Consider the following 19,658-nt stretch of genomic DNA (forward strand, 5'->3'; position numbering starts at 1 on the left):
CCCAGGTCCTTTTCCGCCGAGGAAAAGTGAAGGCGAGCAGCTCTGAAAAGGCATGGCGGGGTCCCTGGGAGCAGGGCCGCCAGCCCTCGCTCTGTAGGGCTCTCTCTTGCCTGCCATCGGCGGAGGGAAAGGGCGGAAGGCGCCGCGCCCGGTCTCGAACTCGCGGCCCCGCCGGCGCCACGGCGGTCCAGGTGCGGGGGGGGCGGGGGCGGGGCCGGCTCGTGCTCGAGTGCCGTGCAAATGAGGGCGGTGCTATGCAAATGAGCGCGTTGGGCTGGCGGGGCGGCGCGCGGCGGGGCGCGCAGAGCGCGCGGGGATGCGGCGGGGCGCGGAGGCGGCGCAGCCATGAAGTACAAGGTGAGCGCGGCGGGCAGCGAGCCCGCACCGCCACCCGCACTGCACCGCGGGCCGGGTCCGACCGCTCGGGGCTCCCCTCCGCACCTCCTCGAGGCGAGCCTGTGCCCGCGGGACGGCCAGCTCTCCCTTCTGCCCTCCGCTGCGCTGCCTCCGGGCGCGGAGCCCGGGAAGGTGCTCGCGCGGAGTAAGAAACGAGGGCGCAGGGAATGGGTCGGGCTGCGGGGACCCCCGGGTGCTGTGTCGGTCTTGGCGGTGCGGGGAGATGGAGCTCCTCTCGCTTTTGCCGCTGGTGCTGGCTCTGAATAACGGGCTGAGCCCGGGATCGCGGTGCGCGATGGCCAGGCGCGTTTGGGACAGGTACCCCGATCCTCCCCGGGAGCTCATTCACCTCCTTCCAGGCGCTTGTGGATGTTTCCTCATCACAGTGCGGTCTGTTTGATGGATCACAAGCGAGGGGGAAAAAAAAACCCTAGCATTTTTTTAAAATGGGTAGCCTATCCCCTGTACAAATTCCTATCATCCCCGCTTATTCAATAATCACTTTTAGAGACTTTTTACCAGAGGAGGTTGTGGTTGGTTGGTTTTTTGGGTTTTTTCCCAAAAGACACAAATGTGGAGCCTTTTGTCCTAGTATTACTCAGAAATGTCTGGGCAAGGTACAGAATTGCCGACGGGGCATTAGATTACTGTACAGACATACCGTAATCTTGTGCGATTGGAAAAAAAGGGGGAGAGAAGGAAAAACTTTCCTTGCCCTGCCAAAAATAACTTCAGCGTCAATAAAAAGGTGATTTTGGAAATGTCACACGCTATATACTTACTTGGAGACTGGGTTGCTTTGGAAGTGAAGTCCATCTCCGTACTCCGTAAAGTGAGGCAGCGTGGTGTGAAAGGGTGCTGATGGAGTGGCAGTGTGTGTGAGATGTGTGAGTGATACCCAGGTAAACGTGCGGGGATTTTTGTGCTCCTGTGTACATCTCTGAGCTCAGGCCAAGTTTTCAGGGTCTCTCCAGCCAAACTTTGGGAAAGGTCAGAGTTAAGTTTCCAAAGCAACTGCCAGTTTCTCCATCTCATGGAAAGACAAGGCAAAAGAAATTGTGTTAGATGTGGGTTGACAAAGGTAATCCGCGGTTTTCACAATTTTGAGGTGGAGCTCATGGCTTTTTTTTTTTTTTTTTAATCGTGTCTCAAACAACTGACTGATTGGAAGTCTGAGATTAATTTTATCTGTTCTCTTCTATCTGCTCCACCTTTGATCAGCCCAGGCAGACTTTATACCTGCCTAGAGAAAGTGTTACTCTGAGCAGAAAACATCAGGCACTCGAAGAGTGGTGTCACTGTTAGTCCAAAGCTCACAAACTGCTTTCAGGCTGCCCAGGGACAAGGAGCACTTGTATCCCAGTAGCACAATAATGGTCCTGCATAGTTATACAGCTTCCTGATTTATTGTATGTAGGCCAGTGGCCCTGCAAGAATAGGGACAGATAAGGTGGCTCAAAAGGGGGAAGTCTTCCCTGCTCTGTAATGTTTCCTTTGCCCTGTATTGTGGGATTTCGGATTTGGTTTGTAATGACGTAATTCTAGACAGAGAAGACTAGACAGAGAAAGAACAAGCCATTAAAAATAAATAAATAAAAAGAGAAGACTGAGGGGTTTGGCCTCAAAAACCTTCTTGCTGGATTACAGTGTTTACTTTCCCTGGGAAATGTAAAGTAGTTACAGTGTTTAACTGGGACAAACATTCTTAGATCTATTTCTTATCCCTAGAGTAATACACAAAGGAAATACCTGCACATTCAGTCTTTGTTCTTTTGTTCTTTCTGTATTTTCTCTCTTTCTTTTATCTTCCTATAGAAAAACATTATTTTTTTATTGTACATATGAAATAAAGGAACGAAGAATGTTAATGGCCTGCCTGGGGACATATCACTTCAGAGGAGGCTTAGCATCCAGGTGCAGATTTGGCTCTGTTTACCTGCTCCCAGTGTTATACTGGGGCCTGTCATTCCTTCCTTTCATTGTGATAGTCTGTAAGGCCTCATTTGAAGAAATTATTGAAATGTTCATTGTAGTTTAATTCAGAATTTTAACAGTAGGACAGAACAGGAACTGATTCATGGGTGAGACCCTGAATATGTCTCTCCATCACTCATGACTTTGCTTTCAGTGTGACTAAACCCAAGGTCATTTCTGGTCTAGAAATCCTTTTGGTACACAATCTATACATTTTTTATTCAGACATTTTCAAAACTTGTTCCCTCCCTCTCTCCCTTCATCTAAGCTTCTTTTATTGTCCATTGCATTTTTCCACCTTAACACTCAAGTCTGAATCCTCTGAAAGGGAAAATCTCTGTGGACTTAAGCAAGTTCAGAATTTTACCTTAAATATGTCTCCTCACCACTGTCTAGCTTTTGCACACTGTGTGAAATTCAGTGATTCTGTGACTATTTAAAGCAAAGAGAAACTTAACCCCAGGTCAGGTCCTGCTGTCCCATTCATGAACTACTTAAAAGCCTGAGAACACAGAAGTTATTTTAGCTGAGCTGTGGAAAGATGGGAAAGGTTAAGCATAAGAAATACTTGTGTTGGGTTGGAACATTTCTTAGTCCTGCTTGTCTAAAAGCTGCTTTCAGAAGTAATTCCTGCAGGGGTGCAGTTGCATGAGGGCAGCACCTCAGCTCTTTGAGGACAATAGCTTGCTTTTGAACTAAATCCCCATGTACAACAAAACTGCAACCCATCAAGTTCTCTCAGGACTCCATTCCAGTGTTCTGTAATCCAGGAGTAGGGTCAGCCTTTTCTGGAACCAAACCCAGGCTGTGACTCCAAGGATGGAGCAGTTACAGCTAGCTACAGTGTACTCTGTAGCAACAGAAATTCCAGTGGGTTTCCATGATGAGGGAAGGACATGGATGGGAGAGGGTGTATCTGGCCCCCAATTCCTGCACTCTTATCTCAGGCAATAAAAGTCCAACAGAAGCAAAAGGGAGAAGACATTATCATAATAAGGCCTTTGTAGCTTGGTGGCTGTTCACATGGAAGACAAAATAAGAGGGGGAAGGATGGAAGAAAAGGGGATTTGTCTGTTTACTAAAACTTCCAAACAGTGAAAGAGGAGAAGAAAAAAAGCCCTGCATTCCTTACCTCATTTAAGCCAAAAGGAATGACGTAGATGTAAAGTATGAGGTCTTGATTATCTATTTTTAGATAATTTGTTGGGCAAGGAAGAAACCTAAATAGGGTTCGAAATGCCTGCCATTTGTGCTAAGGCACAGTCCTGTAATATATAGACTTGATTACAATGTCTGCACGCCAAGACAAACAAAATAGTGTCCCTGGGAAGAAATACAATATTCCCAACCAGAAGTGCTTGTGAAAAGCTGCTTGTAACCCTGGCAATGAAAGACTTTGAGTGCTGGACCATATAAAAGGAAAAGAACTGTCTGTACTTTATTAACCAAATCCTCTCTGTTTCATTTATTCCTTCTTCCTCTTCGTTTTACTTTTTATTTCCAGTATCTCAGCAATCGCAGGGTGGCAGTCAAACTCAGAAGTAAACAGGAACTGTAAAGTCTTGTAAAATGTAGTTCGGAGAAGAACAAACTGACAAGGGGAAAACCAGTCCAAGTTTGTGCCAGGTCTCTTACTGCCATGGGTTTAGAACGGAAGTTTCATGATTTTTCTCTCACCTGTGCACCTACAGGATGAGGTGGCTGAGGTCTAGCAGGGTCAGGCCCAAGTCAGCAGCAGCACCAGTGAGATGTAGCCAGAAGGACTGTCCCCTTCATAAAGCTTGGAGGGCCACTGTCATTCTCAGCTTCTGGCTGTAGCCTTGTGTGCCCTCCTTCCCCTCCTGTACTCCCCCTGTAGATTTATATTAGTATACTTAAAAGGGGAGAGTACCCACTTCCCCAGAGTAATTGAGAAATTCAACACACTGTTGTGTCCACTTGCTCTACCAAAGTCTTGGTGGGACAGCAGAATGTTTTTACTTCTGTTTTATATGGAGCTGCTGAGGCTTAGGGATGTGACAGGGCTTATTTCAGAGAAAGAATAAGAGCCATCACAAAGCATTGCAGCCAACAGCAAGCAGTTTTTTTACCTGATTTCTAAACTTCTATCTTTTTATGCTAACAGCTACTCCTGAGTAATGTGGCTGTGAATCTATTGAATCAGGAACTGGCAGCCTAATCTGTCTCTGTCCAGTAGTTCCTAGTGTTTGATGGGGAAGCAGAACTAGCAAGTGAACGGCCTTCCTTATTTATTTGATTGTCCCAATTCAGTTTGATTCTAGACAGAGCAAGAGGCATTAGATACTTGTCTGGGATGGTTTTACTTTTGCTTTTAAGGTCCTGCTAGAGGCTGCAGGTTGCACATTAGACTACTACTTGGCCTAGAGGTATCTTGGCTCAACTCTACTGATTCCAAACAGTGCCATACTATCAAAATACCTCATCCAGGGGGACCTATCGGATCAGAGAGCAGGAAAGCTGTCTAATAGTAAGACTTTATGGAAACATCTTCTGCAAAGGAAAAATGAAAGCACATTTCAATGGTTACTGTCTTAGGCTGCAGAACTCTGCTATTTTGCAGAATATAGTCTAGACATCAGAGAAGTCTCACGAAGTGTTATCAGGGACTTGCTAAAGTGTTGGAGCACAGTTCCTAAGACTGCAGACAAACTCATCTTTGGAATCTTACCACCTCAAGCCCAGCAACAAGTGGGGTTAGAAGGCTATACTTGCACTGGTACCTGATCACTGAACACTGAACTCCTGTGTGTGGGGTCTGAGGAGAAGATTGTATTTGTGTATTGCCTGTGCTCCATTATAAGTACCAGAGTAATTGCAGCAAGGCCAGGTGCATCTAGAAAAGTAGAAAACCAGGAGCACAGAGCTTTCTACATGTCCTATTGCTGCTATCAAAGGTGTTAAGGGCATGGGAGTGCCTTCTGCACACAGTAGATCTGCTTACGTCACTTAAGGGCCAAGGGGAAGTCACTCTTGCCATGCTTATTTTATTTGGACTAACTTATTACAGCATTTTAAGTATTTAAATCCCATTCATACCAGTAGCAATTAGGAACCCACCTGTCTCCCAGGGTCCAGAGTTTAATTCCATTTTTAAAGCACCATGAGTGCTTAAGAGAAGTATGCACAGTCTCAGCCTTGGCTGCAGCACTTGTGGAGGACCCTTATCTTGCACTGTTCCCATTTCTGGGTGCACTTGATGGAGACAAGTAGCTGAACTTCTTAGGACATAAAAGTCCACACGCCTCTCTAGGTAACCACTTTCAGTGACATTTGGAATCATAAATGCCTAAGTCACTTTTGAAGAGGCTTCTTTACATAACAGATGCTCTCTGAGCATCCATGAAAGCAGTGGACATCTCCTGTTAGAGCAGTGGCCCCTGAATGGTGCTTTATGCCGAGCCTTCAGTGGGCTTGATCAGACACTCCTCTGGGACTGTATTATGAAAATTGTATTTATGGCAGGTATTGAGCAATGTTTATTAAGTCAGGCCACTGCTAAAAAAAGCTGCATGTAGAGGCACTTCTGCCTGTAAATGGCTGCAGCTCTCAGCACCAGTGAAGCTGGGTCACTTTACAGCAGCTCAGAGTGCAGCCTCTGCATATTATTGCCTGATTATCACAGCCTGCTCTTGGCAAGTGCCCGTTTTCTTTTGCCTTTTGGTCTAGACATTACAGTAGTGGAAACTGTCTTAATTTTAAGGAGCTCATTTTTCCACAACAGATTTGGACGTAGTTTGTGTTTGACATGAAACAGGGCTGCTAAAGCCATACTTCACACTCCTAGAAACTCAAATGTATAGCATGACAAAAACTGTATATTTTTTTTGTCTATAGGGATGAGGCCTATTCTCACCTTTCTATTTTTATGTTGGTTTTGAAAACACTTTCTTCACAGTCAGAGTGGATCAGCCTGCCAGAAAAGGAAGAGAAATGAGAATGGGTTTACTCTACAGGAATGCAAGTCAGCACATCAGAAGCCCTTTCTTAAGCAGGCCTCATCGACAGCAAGGTTGAAAATTTTAGCAATAGCAATACCATAAATCATTTGGTAACAGCAAGTCTTAGAAAATGCTGAAGGAGCCCAGGATCAAATCTCAGTTCTTCCAGCAAATGACCTGCTTAGCTGAAGACACAGAGAGGAAGATACAGACCATTAAAAAATCAATAATTCTCTTTCTAAAGAAGTTTCTGATCCAAAGGGTTAAGTACAAGACAACCAGAAGTGTGCACTCTGTTTAAGATACAGCTAGCAGTAGGTGGTGTCATGAATGCCCTTGTCCTGTGGACTTTACATTCCATTAAAATGCTTAGGGTAATAAACCAATTTTTACTGCTACAGGAGGGCGTATTTACAAGCAAATATCTTCTTTTGTTTTCTGTCTCTCTTTTTATACTGCTTTATTTTATTTGCAGCCCAGGAACTGCCCAAACCAATCTCGCACAAGATCAAAATCTTACATGATGAAGCTGAAGTTGTGCTTCAGCCTGAGATTGAGCAGAGTAACCAGAGCTGCTTAAAACTCACCTGCACCTTCACCATCCCTCTTCTCTGGGGGTACACTTACCCAGAAAATGTCAGCTTGCCAAAATCGAGCTGTTCTGGGAGACTTGATGACTTTTGGCCACTGAGATGGCTCTGACTGGACCTGGCAAACCTCAGCGGCCAGCCAGGCTTGGCTCCCCTGGAATTCCCATTCACAGGCAATGTGCCTCCTGTCCCACCTGCCTGCTGAGGGCTGGAAGCAGCCTGGAAAGAGGAGTTCCTGAGCTTGTTTTTCTTTAGTTAGCTGCACTCTCAGGGCATCCCAAATTGTAGCTGCTGTGTAGTATCCCAGGTGGTGACACTAAAGTGACAGAGTAGGATGGCTTTCCCTTCTAATGATATTTTTTTTTTGAGAGACCTGGGGGAAGAAGAGCATATCCTAGTTCATCGAGGTTCTAGACTTTAAAAAAAAATTAAAAAACATACTTTTAAAGCTGAAGCCATCAAACAAGTGAGTTGGTGGCAATACTGAGGTCCTGTGTCTACATAGCTGTGGTTTCTTGACAATCAGGTTGGAATTGTTTCCCCAGAGCCACAGAAGGAAGGGTTAATTTTGGAAGGAGGGTTTGGGTTTGTTTTTTTTTTTTAAGGAAACTTGTCTGGGAGAGGACTGCTCACAAATGCCAGAAAGTGGAAAACTGAGAACTCAAAACACACGTTTTGGGATTCTTTCTTTCCGTTCTTTTTTTTCCCCCTTCTGCTCTGCTTCTTCAATTCTTTAGCATTTAACATCCGATCTCCTTTCATTAAGTTTTTAATTGCTTGCCTGAGGGAAAGAGGTTAAGTTTTACATCTGCTTTTTGATTCTGATGCACTGTGGTTTAATCACAGTGAGATCATATTTACTCTAAGGGTATTGTTTGCATGCTTGCTTTTTTTTTTTCCTCTCTCCCTGTTGATGTCTCATAAGGCACACAGCCCTCAGACAGATTTGAAAAGGCCTTTTAAAGTCATGGAACAAGATCACGCCCTTCCTTGGGTGGGGGGAAAGGAAACCGGTTACGAGGGTGAAGCATATACAGAAACTTAGTGAGTTAGGTGTGGTGGAATTTCCCAAAATATTAATCGATCTTGAAGGTAAGTCAGGGGATGTGATTTGTAATCCCAGAGAGAGTAAAGAGAATGCTATTTCGGCACTCTTGTAAAACCCCAGGAGTTCAGAGGGAATGAGAGGAACATGTGCTGAGTGGATCAGCGCTCTGCCTGGCTCTAGGTGTTTCTGTCACACGCCGTGTGTGAAGCCCGCGATGGCAGCAGCGCAGGGTGGGTGGTGTGCCAGCCCAGCAGGGCCTGCTCGGTGCCAGGCTGTTGTGCCGGGCTGTTGTCCCAAAGGATCCTTATCCCAGTCATGTCCCCTGCCCGCAGAGCCAGGACTGCCTGTCCTGCTGGCGGCGCGCAGGGAAAGGGAGCGCCCCGCTCCCCTTGAGCTCCTCCTGCTCTGTGCCATCCATGTGGGATTTGGGATGAGGTACAGCCCTGGCGGCGTCAGGAACAGCTTATTTAACACCTAGGATATTATGTTCTGTGATTAACTTTGTAATGCCTCTCACTCCCTCGAACTGATACAAAACTGGGCAAGCCAATAAACCAAAACTCAGTGAACAGATGAAAGAATATCGTCTGAGCAAACAGAGACAGCCTGGCTTTTTTTTTTCTTCTTGCCAATGTAGAATTATCATTTTGTTGCTCTCAATAGATATGGAGCCAGAAATCTTTATTTTCAACTCACTTTTCCATTGGGAAACATCAGGCATGGCAATAAGCTGATGCACTCAGTGCAGAATTGTGAAGTATTTTATTCACAGAGGCTGGAGCACCAATAGGAATTTTTTGGGTGAGCAGCACTTGACCAGAGAAGTATCTTTGCTAAACCAAAAGCTTGTGGGTTTTGATGTTAGAAAGCAAGAGAGTGCCTGAAAAGCAGAGCTATGAGCTTTGCCTGAGGAGTGAACTGAAGCATTACCATGGTGGGCACTTGCAGCTGGACCCCTTATTTGTCATCAGCTGGGAGAGCCAAGGGAGCTCAGAGTTCCAGAGCCACGCTCAGGCTGGGTGCTCGGGGCCTTTCCCCTGCTGCAGCTGTGGTAGCTGTGACACCCTGCTAGTGCAGAGGCTCTTTGATAGGGGCTGTGGTAGCACTTCCTGCCTCCTCTCTGCAGCTGCACACTTCATCTTGACATAAAGAGCAAAAGCCTGCACACACTTGTGGCTGGCAATGAGTTGTTTCAGTTCAGTACATGGATGGGGGCTGTTATGGCCAAGCGTTGCCATTCCATGGTCCATTCCCCATGTCACTGCCCACAGGGACCTGCCCAGGAACATACCAGGGCAGCTTTGTGTGTATCAGGTACTGCCTTTGCTCTTTACACTGCCTTCTTCCAGGTTTGAGCAGACCAGCAAAGACATTTTTCAAAGCTGAATGTCTTATTCAGTGACCTCTGTCGACTTCTGTTAAGTAGCCTTTGTGATAGGTTGCTTGTACAGATAGACCTGTTACCTAGTGTGCCTCAAGAGTTGCTTTCCCTGCCAACACAGCACAATGAATGCTTTATTTCAGGGGCAGTGACAGTGAGAAATAGAAAAGGAGAAAGGAACCGAAGTTAAACTGTCCAATGACTCTTGCACTAAAACCCTTCTGTCAGAAGGCACAATAGAGCGAAAATTTTCTTCTCTTCTCTCTGAATCCTGCTTGTAGGCAAATGGTGTATCTCAGAATAAAACTTTTTACAGGGTTTTCAGAACAATCCTTTTATCTCACAGGCACATCATTACTACTGGGCCTAATGCAGCCCCAGTCATTCATTTTTAAGAAATCTAAAAGATGGGAATCTGTATGAAAAATAGTGGATAACTAAAAGTCATCCAACCAAAATTAAGCTACTGGTTTGTTCACAGACATTGCCCCCACCTTTCCTTCCTTTGTTCCTCCCTTCCTACTCCCAATCTAAACATAGGAGAGAAGCTGTTTCTCATTTTAAGAAACAGTTTGCCCAATAATAGAAAAAAGGGGTCCCACCCTCTTTCAGTGAAGAGCAGAGGCAGTTTTCCCAGTCGTGTTTGCACATAAACTCTACACACAGGAAGCAATATTCTAAAACAAGACAAAGCCGAACCAAATATACGCCTCAGCAGCCAAGCACAGAGTGGGGATCAGTATCCTCCTATTGCACCTCTGAGGGATGCAGCAGGAATCCTTTGAGCTCATGGTTGGTTGAGCCTTTTCGTCGAGCGTTCATTCATCGTGGAGCTGGCAGAGAGGTTTGAGTGGGCAGCCCTGTGCTGGGAGCCTGGCACTGCCGCTGGGCCCTTGAAGAGACCATTGTGTTTAATCTCCTGGCATGTCATTTGTTATTCCTGCCTTCTCTGCCATGGCTCTGGGCACCTCACACACTCTCGTTACCCACGTCACTGCGTGTGTTTACTCTAACACAAGTGGTAGATGTTTCCACTCTTTAACTCTTGCCTCTTCCCTCTTCTGCCACTTAGCCTCATCAACAAACACCTTCTTCATCTTCCAGACTATGAATTACAGAATTCAGTTCTCCTCACTGCAGAGAAGGGCAGCCAAAACAGGTCGTGATCTTCAAAGTATTTTCGTGTGTCTTCATCCAGCTGCAGATGTGTCAGCCACCAATTGCCACAGGCTAAGGAGAGAGCAGACACCTCTGACAGTTCTGTAATAGACCTCATTTATACAGCTGAATTTGGCATGTTGTTCCTCCAAGATTTGAGAAGAAAAATAGCTTACAGAGTCTTTTTTTTTTTTTTTTTTTGTTTGGGTTCTGCACGTAGAACAGCTGACAGTTTTCAGAGCAGCATCTCTTGCTTATTAGCAAGAGCCAATTGCTTATTGGGTCATGCATCCTAGGTGCAAAAGAAAGAAAAATCTGAGGTGTACAGAGAATACAAATTGTCCCTTTCCAGCTTTTATCTAATGGACTTTAAATGGCATTAAAGGAAACCTCAGACAGAAGTTTCAAATCCCAGGTTCACTTTACCTAGAGGGAGCTTGAAAGCTTTACTTTTGTCTCAACCAATGTAGAAAGTTGGGACCACGGGCACTGTAATCTGCATTTGATCTTGAGAGTATCCATTTCCATTCCCTTACTTTTAGACAGTTTCTGACAGAGTCAGCAGAGTCTGCTGAGCCTTTTCCTGCAGTATGTTCCAGCTGAAATCCCCAGGCAGCAGTCATTAGGGTCAGGCTCCATTTTCACTTTGACCTGCTGACAACTGAGATAGCACTTTGTTAAACAGAAGACTGTAAAACTTCCGATTTTCAGTGATTTTACATAAGATGCTTTCTACTGCACTCATGAGCCCAAGGTTAAGAGGAATTTAAGCTTCTTGAGAACAAATGTGGGGTTTTTTGTTTTACTTGTACAGAGCATTAACACCATGGGGCCTGACCCTGGCTTCAGCTTCCAGACATCCCAGTATTGCTAGCAAGGCTTGACACAGAAGCTGAACTGAGTCTTTCCAATCCACCATTAGCTGCAGAGAAGCACTCATGACTTGAAGTAGGGCTGTCACAACGCTGGGAGCTCAGGAGAATGGAGCTGCTGCCCAGGGACCACAGGGACTTTTGGATTTTTGAGGAGGGCACCACTGCTCCTATCATGTAGTTAATTTAACTAGACCAAAGGAGAGCAACTGATACTCCCAGTATTAGTCTTATTACAAGAAGCTGGTAGCTGCCAGTATCTTCATTTTATGCAATGCAGCTGATTTCTACAACAAAATGATTTTTTTTCCCTATGTAGCATAAGGTAATTTTCCCCAGCCTTTACAGAACTTGATTTTGTAGCTCTGCATCTGTTGTCCTCCCTTTTTTTTTTCTTTTTTATTGGGAATATAAATCCCTTTAAGGGGACTTTTGTGCAACTTACTAGTTTTGAAAACAAGTTCCAAGGCAATTTTCTCATTGCCCTTTCTCTAGGAAACAGACAAAGTTTTTTTTAGCATTTAGTGATACAAAAAGGTCACTGCTGTGCTTTTGTCTTCTCATATCAGATCTTAGTGCTTACTTGGTGCCAGTTCTCAGGCAGTTGAGTGGACAGATCTATGCTTCTTCAGAGCAAGTCCAATTAATTTCATGTAACTGTCCCCACTCTCTGACCTGATGAGACCAATGAGAAGGAATATTGATATATGGGCTACAGTGCCCACAGAATGAGAAAATGATTCAGATTTGTCAAATCTTTGGAGATAAGGCCCACAGGTGTTGAAAGATGTCTTTGATCAGAACTTCTTTCCGTGTGATGAAAAGTAGAGACGACCATCGCGATCACCACAGCAGGTAAAAGGTACCTGTGGTTTCCAAAGCTTGCCTTCTGTGGTCACAATTGCAATTTTCTCAAGGCTGATTCTGCTGACTTGTGAAAGTGAGTGTGACACTCTTTCTGAAGCTCACACTAAGCAATCCTCTGAAGGAAGAATGAAGTTGGGTAAAACACAGAAGGTTTGCTTAGCAGGAGCAGCGCCTTTGCTGCTGGCACCAAGCAGCAGGCTTAGTATTTCTGGTCCCAGTGCTTATTTGGAGGAATATTTTTCCTGCTTCACTGCTCCATCAGTGAATGGTGCTGGTGGCATGGCTCTGGGCTATTTAAAAGGCCTCAGGGAAATGGCTGTGAAACAAGTGGCAACCAGTTAGTATAATTCACATACTGGTGCCTGAGTTAACACCAACAATGAGAATCTGAAGCTGCTCGCAGCAAAGAAGTTCCTGAAGCACATCCAGAAAGTGTTAACATGCTGCATGCCAGGTGGTGAGAAGGTCACTGGGACAGAGATAATGAGCAGCTAGAAAAAAAAATTCACATGGGAACTTTTATCTGCTCTAATTCTACCACCATTTCAGTTTTGTTCTGAGAATTGCTTTGCTGCAGAAGCTAATCAAGCTTTTCAAATGCCTTTAAACACCAAAGTACAGAAAAATACACATTTATCTTTGATTTTGCCTGCGTGGTTAGTGCCTCCCCCACCAGCTGTAATCTTCCTCCTTTAAACAACTGCCCTGTGAAAGTCTTCTTTAAGTTGCACAGGCTCTGGTGCCATTAGTAGATTTCCCCTGTGAAAGACATGCTAGAAAGAAATGTGGAAAGATAAGAGATTGACATGAATATACAGATTAGGCAGGGGCTTTTGTTTTCTGAGCTTCAGACTCCACTGAGCAGCCTGGTTGACGCAGCGAGAGCATAGAGGTAGTGCCCAAGAAGAGACCACTGGTTTTGACCATGCTTAAATAATAGTTCTGCAATCCTGCCAGGGTATGGACAAAAATTGCTCCCTGCTTTATCTATATTGGGATATCTTAGTGTTACTGACGGATGAGCTGAGTAGACGTACATGAGAGGGAATGGTGAGCCCCAGTGCTGCTGTTTACATGGGAGTTCAAAATGGCAATCCTGCTTTTCCAAGCCAAAGCTTAATTTATACCAACCTCGCTAATGATGCTGATGAAAGGTAAAGCCAGTGTTTCTCATACATTTGAAAGCTGATCTCCCATTCAGAGAAGAGGAAATTGATCTCATGCACCCCATTTCAACCCTGCATGTCTTGGGAAATGCAAGTTCACCTACCTTTTATGTGATACCTGAGCTTATCCCCCTTCCATCCACCAGTCAGCCCTGCACACAACCTGCTACAATGAGCAAGGTCAAACTAAAGTCTCTGTCTCGAGGAAGCACAGGAATGATGGGAAAACATCAGTGTGTCAATAGGGAAAGATATAACAAGTGAGGGATGGTTAAAAGAAAAAGTTCTGAAGTGTCCAAGAAGGAATATAAATATGAAGATAAAAACACTAAACTGTACTTGACGCTGTTCCTTTGACATAGGAAAGATAAATCTTTAAGGCAGCTTTTTTAGTGGATTAGCACCATTTCAGTTTGTGTACTGCATCCAGATATTTCAGCTTGAGCACTTCAGATCCAGGGCTCTGTATATTTTTTCAAGTGCTTACAATTGGATTATAACCACCTCTGCTGACCACCTTCACTGAAAATCAGGCAGTCATGGTGCAATTGTTTCCAATATGTCTGGAAATATCACCAGAGCCAAGAAATTAAATCTTCATGGCCTTTTTGAGGGGTCCAAGAATGTTAGTCCAGACAGCCTGCCTACTTTCCACTGAATACCTTGGCCAGTTACTCAGAGCTGGATGTGCCATAGAGGCCTGCAAAGAAAGAGGAAAGGGAGGTGGGTCCATCTGGGAGAGGAGGTGGTACTCATTAGTAGCTCATCACAGCCAGCAGTCTTACATCAACTCAGAGCTGGCTTAAAACTGCATAGCAGAGGTGCTGCTGGGAGTAGAACCCCAGCAGGAGAGAAGTCAGGGCAAGCTGCAAAGCCTGCCTGTAACTCTGGGCAAATGCTTAGGGGTAGAGCTGTGTAAAGCTCCTTGTATTGATGGTACTGCTCCACTTCACATAATCAAGCAAAGTGCATCTAAGAGTGCTTAAACTGTGTTGACACAAGTCAAAGACACTCTTTGGCTGCCCTAAGTCTCCCCTTAAGTTACACACAGAGGCTCTTCGTGGTGCTGGTTGATACCTACATTCTTACATTCTTTTAGATGGGGACTGCTTTCCTCAAGGCACGGGCATGACCCTGCTTGGGGTCACTGGGCACATTATTTTTTGGAATTATATTTTTCTCTTGAAGATCTTTCTACAGAAGGTGGACCTCAGAGGAACCGCATTCTTTGAAGTTGGTTTGGAGGTTTTTTTTTTTGTGGGGCTGGTTTTGAGGCAGCAGGGGAGGAAGGGTTTTATCTATTAAACTACTGCTGTGCTATGCTGTGCCCCTGAAGAAGTTTGCAGAGTGAGAAGGCACAAAGCTACATGCAAAGATGAGCATCGTAGCTCAAAACCGTGACGTTTTGTCACCTCATTTTTAGATAGTTTTTCTTACTAGGTGGTCTACAGATCCATCACTTTTAAGACCACCTGCAGGCGTCAGCTAAAAAAGCCAGGCCACTGTCTTTACACTAAATGGGATCTGCACCTCCGTGGAAAGTCTTTTGGGACCCCACAAATGTAAGACTGTTTGGGAAAAATGACTCTGGATTACTCACTCCTTGTGAGTCTTGCTCAGGTTTATTTTTAATGGCTGCTAGCTGGCTGTAGCAGTACACAGAGCATGTTTGTAGGGAAATCAGTGTCAGGAGATGAAGGTACAAGCCACTCATTCACAGGAAGAGCACCTCAGTGCCAGGAGCAGCACTCTCCTGACTTTCTGTCTGTTCAGGTGACTAGGCCGTATAAAGAGCTTCTATCTGACCCACTGTTGCTGGAAAATTTCTCACTAGCAGTGTTGCTAATGCATAATCCTCTCATTTTCGTAACTTGAGACAGAGGAATCCTGTGCTGTATGATTTTCCATGTTTTTTTTTTTATTTCCTGCACACTTCTTTTTCAAATTCAGTCCATATTTCCTATCACATAGAATGTGCTTGAAGATACGGAAAAATTCTGCCTTGTTTGTTGACTTGCTCTTCTTACCTTTGTTTCTCCACAGAATCTTATGGCCAGGGCCCTCTATGACAATGTCCCCGAGTGTGCCGAGGAGCTGGCCTTCCGCAAGGGCGACATCCTGACGGTGATAGAGCAGAACACCGCGGGGCTGGAAGGATGGTGGCTCTGCTCCCTGCACGGCCGCCAAGGCATCGTCCCAGGCAACCGCGTGAAGCTCCTGGTAGGTGCCGTGGTGCAGGACAGCCCTCCTGGCCAGGACGTGCCCGGCTCAGGACTGATGAATCAGCCCTTCAGCCACCAGAAGATCTACCAAGTGCCGAGCTCGCACGCCTCGGCACGGGACCCTGTCTACCAAGTGCCGCCTTCCCACCAAAACCAGGGAATTTACCAGATACCCACCGGTCACGGTCTGGTGGGACAAGAGATTTACCAGGTGCCACCCTCCATGCAGAGGTGTATTGATGGTCCAGCTGTGACTAACAAGGTGTGTGCATTTGCTTTTATTTCATAACTGCAGAGCAGCTCACTTGGGCTGGGAGAAGCATGGGATTCAGGCTCCTCCCAGGCTGAAGCATATTTGGCCTGTGGCACTCTCACATTATGTGTTCAGAAGAGCTCCTGCAACTCATCTTCATTTTCATGAACTCTCCCACTTCTTAATGAACAGTTACATCATCTGCCCGAGTAATTTTTGTGTAATTAAAAATTATATACTATCTTGCTGGAGCAGTCCCAGTGGGTCTAAACTACAAAGAGAAATCAGTGATTGATGTGACAAGGGCCATACTTGTAAGGGTGAGGAAACAAGAGGATAATGATAATGAGGGATGTTTTAATACTAAACCTAAACCTTTTAAGAGTGCTCTTGGTGTTTATCTACAGTTAAATTTCTTGGTTGAGAGTGAGAGCTGCAGCAGCTCCATGATGCAGCCATTACTGCATTATTGCATTTTGCAAGGGTCACCCCTTGTTCCTGCTATTCTTCTTAAGTTCTCCCCATCTTCTGCCACTCCCTCATTTTATCTCACAGGATACCTGCCAGGTACCCTGGTGACAGAAAAGGAAGGATTAAGGAAGATACCCAAGGAAGGAAGTATTACAGAGCCAAAAAGAAATTCTTTCAGTCCCTCCATTCCCAACAGCTCCAAATATCAGCATCCTGCTTACCATTAGAGCTTAAAGCACAGCATTAATATCCAATTTATGTGAGTGGATGATGGCTCTCTCAGGAAGTTCTTTACTGGTTTAGACTTTCATCTAATTTAGTTTGGCAAGACTGTCTGTTTTGTGTTTTCCCCCCGCATCACCCACAGCTCAGCCTTTTTCGTATCAGGCCTTTGGAAGACATCTTCTAATGCTTTTATTTCCTTGTTATAATTTCATTTTCCTTGATAAGAATAAATGGATTTTTTGTCTTCTAAGCAAGAAAGAAAGATCTGTGAAACCATTCCAAGTCAATTTATAAAGAGGTTTGCTTGCTTAGCTTTTCCATAGTTATGCTTTATAGGCTGTGCAGGAAGATAATACAAGAAAATTGCACTTGCTGCACAGGCAGAGATAGGAGCTTTGTTGGAGCAATTACGTGAGTTTTCTTGATAACTCCCATGTATTTTCTCTCATTTCCTTCTTTCCATATAGACTACATACATTGAAATATTTTCCAGGGATGGTATTGTTTGCATATCCACAGTGGATAACCCTCCAAGGTAGTTAGTGAGCGCCTGGTAAATCGTCTGTTGATAGGGCAGCAGAGAAGAGATCTCATTTTAGGGTATGGCTGCAGGAAACATTTTACAGCACTGTTCAGAGATGCCTCAGCTATCCAGCCTGGGCACAGGAGATGCACCATACAGCAGATCTGCACTAAAGTCTGTAGGAAAGCCCAAGGAATTAGTTTGGAATGAGCACTATGTACCTTCATTTTAGTACCTGATTTGTGTAAATACTGTTAGGATAGTTTGCTTAGCATAATTAATGTGCGTTTCTACTCCACACAGAAAGAGTTTTCCAACTGATAAGAGGGTTTTTCTTCTCCCTCCTCCCACCCTCTCCAGCCCTAGTGAAAATAACAGGACATTTTGCATAAACCTGTTGGCTGCTAGGACTGTGTTAAAACCACTGAAACCCTAAGAGACTGAAATCTTTGTTTTAGTCTAAGTGCAAAGTTCTTGTTGAGATAAAAAAATCAGAAGCTGTGAAGCTCCTGTTTTCTCCAAGTTTCTGCTGAGAAATTTTTTCAGCAACCTTGATTATGAATTTTTCTGAATTCTTAATAGATAACTTTAGAAAGTTATCTATTTGTCAGAGTTGTGACTTGTTTTCATTTAATTCCTTGCCACCCATGAAAGACCAGCTATGCTGCTCACTGTAGAATAACTAAACATACATGTTTATAAAGTATTTCATCCTCAATCAAAGTAAATGCCAACCTGCTTAGCCGTAGCCAATATCTTAAAGCCTGACTTAAATGTATTTAGCTCAAGAGTCCTTAGTCTCAGTATTCACTCTGTTGTATTAGTGGCTGGCAAAGCTCATGGCAGCATCCTGCTTTGACCAGAGGTAGATATATCCTTGCTCTTTGGGATTGCTCAGTTCTACACTAAAAGGAACACATTTGGATTGAATCCATGACAGGCAAGAGACAACTTAGCAGTGAAGGAGGTGTCTAAGGTAAAATACTTTGTTCTGTATCATCCTGATCTTGCTAAGCTGCTTTTTTACAGCTACAGCTGTAACTCTGCTAATGCCTTTGTGAAAGAAAAGCCTAATTAAAGGGAAGCACTTTAGCACTTGTCTCCTTTGTATGGAGGAAACAGTCTGCCCTCCAAATCCTCCTCCTCTAGGGATCAGTAAAAACAATCCTTAATATTAAGAAAAGCTGGGCATCTTGAAGGTTTGATTTGGGGTCTCTTTGCTTTGTCTTCCAAACTGAATGATATCTTTTCTCAGACTTGTGACACCTGCTTCAAAGGCTCAAATGAGCCACTCTGGCTCCTTCCATCAGCAGAACCAGCTGGTCAGCAAGCTGTGTATTTTGGTAGTCATAAGGACGTTGAAGGGTTTTGCTGCAAGTTCTTGCTGTATGCAAGCCTTTTCCCTTCCCACAGCAGGAGCTAGAGAAGAAGCCTGTGTCCTCTGGACACCATTCCAAGCAGGACCAGCAGCAGTTTCTGTGCCATCCCTTTCTGCACGTGTCTGCTTGCTTCCCTTGTGCAAACGTGTGGCTTGGCTGCCGTGCAGGTTTTGCAGGCAGGGCTCAGGAGCTGCTGTCAGGCAGGAATTGTCTAGCCTGGAGCAGCAGTAAATCAACAGCAGGCATGTTATTAAGCTGTGCTGAGGTAACCCATCTCCTAAGCCAGCAAGGCAGAGCAAGTCAAAAAGGAGTCCTGAGGCAGGTAATTACAGTGATTAATTGATTCTGGCCAAACTGGTTGCTGACAACAGAGCTGTATTGGCTCCCTCTATCAAATGAAAATAGCACCTTCTAGAACTAACCCTACCAATGACAGAGATAAGGAGCCTTAAAATTAGCCTTGGTTAGCCCCAGGCTTTTGCAGCTCTGCTGCAAGTTCAGTCACAAAACCCCAAAGCATGGAGAGCGTCTGAGGGGTGTAAAGAGGTGGAAGCTGTGTCTTAGAATTTATTCCCTCTTTCTGTACTCTGCCTTGGAACTTACTCTCTTTTGCTGCAGCCAGCAAAGAGAAAGACCCTTCAGATAAATCTGATATTCAGCAACCCTGGTTTTTATCCTTGTCTCAGAATTCTGCCTGGTCTTGAGTGGTGCTTGTGCATCGCATCTGCAAAATACGTGGATTAATTATGAGGGAACTCATTCTGTACAGATTGCTTTGAGAACATCCTTTGGGAAAGGTGCCAACAGAGCACAAAGATTGTTTTGCATCTGATTAATCATTAGTGATTAATCATTAGTGATTAATCATTAGTTCACACCTAAGCTGTGAAGTAGGGAAAGCTACACATGAAAAAAAAAGTCACTGCCATAATTTAAACACTCATTTTCTGGTTCAGTGTTCCCCCTAACTGATCTAGTTGTGCTGTCCCTGCCATCCTGAAAGTAGCATTGGCCAAAAAAAATAAGGGAATTATTTCCTTGCTGGAAAACAGCTTTCTGTAGGAACCAGTAGCTGTCAGGGGGATTGTTGGTCAAGGAAACTCTGCACAAAACAGAGTGAGGCGGATGTTTGTCCAGGGAAGAGACTGCACTGTGGGAGTTACCAGCCCTGAAC

At 44.7% G+C, this 19,658-nt stretch overlaps 1 protein-coding gene across 2 annotated transcripts in view; it reads left to right on the forward strand.

Annotated features, from left to right (window-relative positions):
* The first annotated feature begins 247 nt into the window (after positions 1-247).
* NEDD9 (neural precursor cell expressed, developmentally down-regulated 9) overlaps positions 248-19,658 on the forward strand; it is a 37,279-nt gene continuing 17,868 nt past the window's right edge. The window contains exons 1-2 of one of the 2 annotated variants that reach the window (XM_005481724.4): positions 248-357; positions 15,455-15,895. In XM_005481724.4, coding sequence (XP_005481781.1) covers positions 346-357; positions 15,455-15,895 — 453 coding nt within the window. In that variant the 5' untranslated portion in view covers positions 248-345. The remainder of the gene's footprint in view (positions 358-15,454; positions 15,896-19,658) is intronic. The other variant, XM_005481725.4, reaches the window with a different exon arrangement.

This window comes from Zonotrichia albicollis, chromosome 1 (genome assembly GCF_047830755.1).
Source record: "Zonotrichia albicollis isolate bZonAlb1 chromosome 1, bZonAlb1.hap1, whole genome shotgun sequence".
Classification (NCBI taxonomy): domain Eukaryota; kingdom Metazoa; phylum Chordata; class Aves; order Passeriformes; family Passerellidae; genus Zonotrichia; species Zonotrichia albicollis.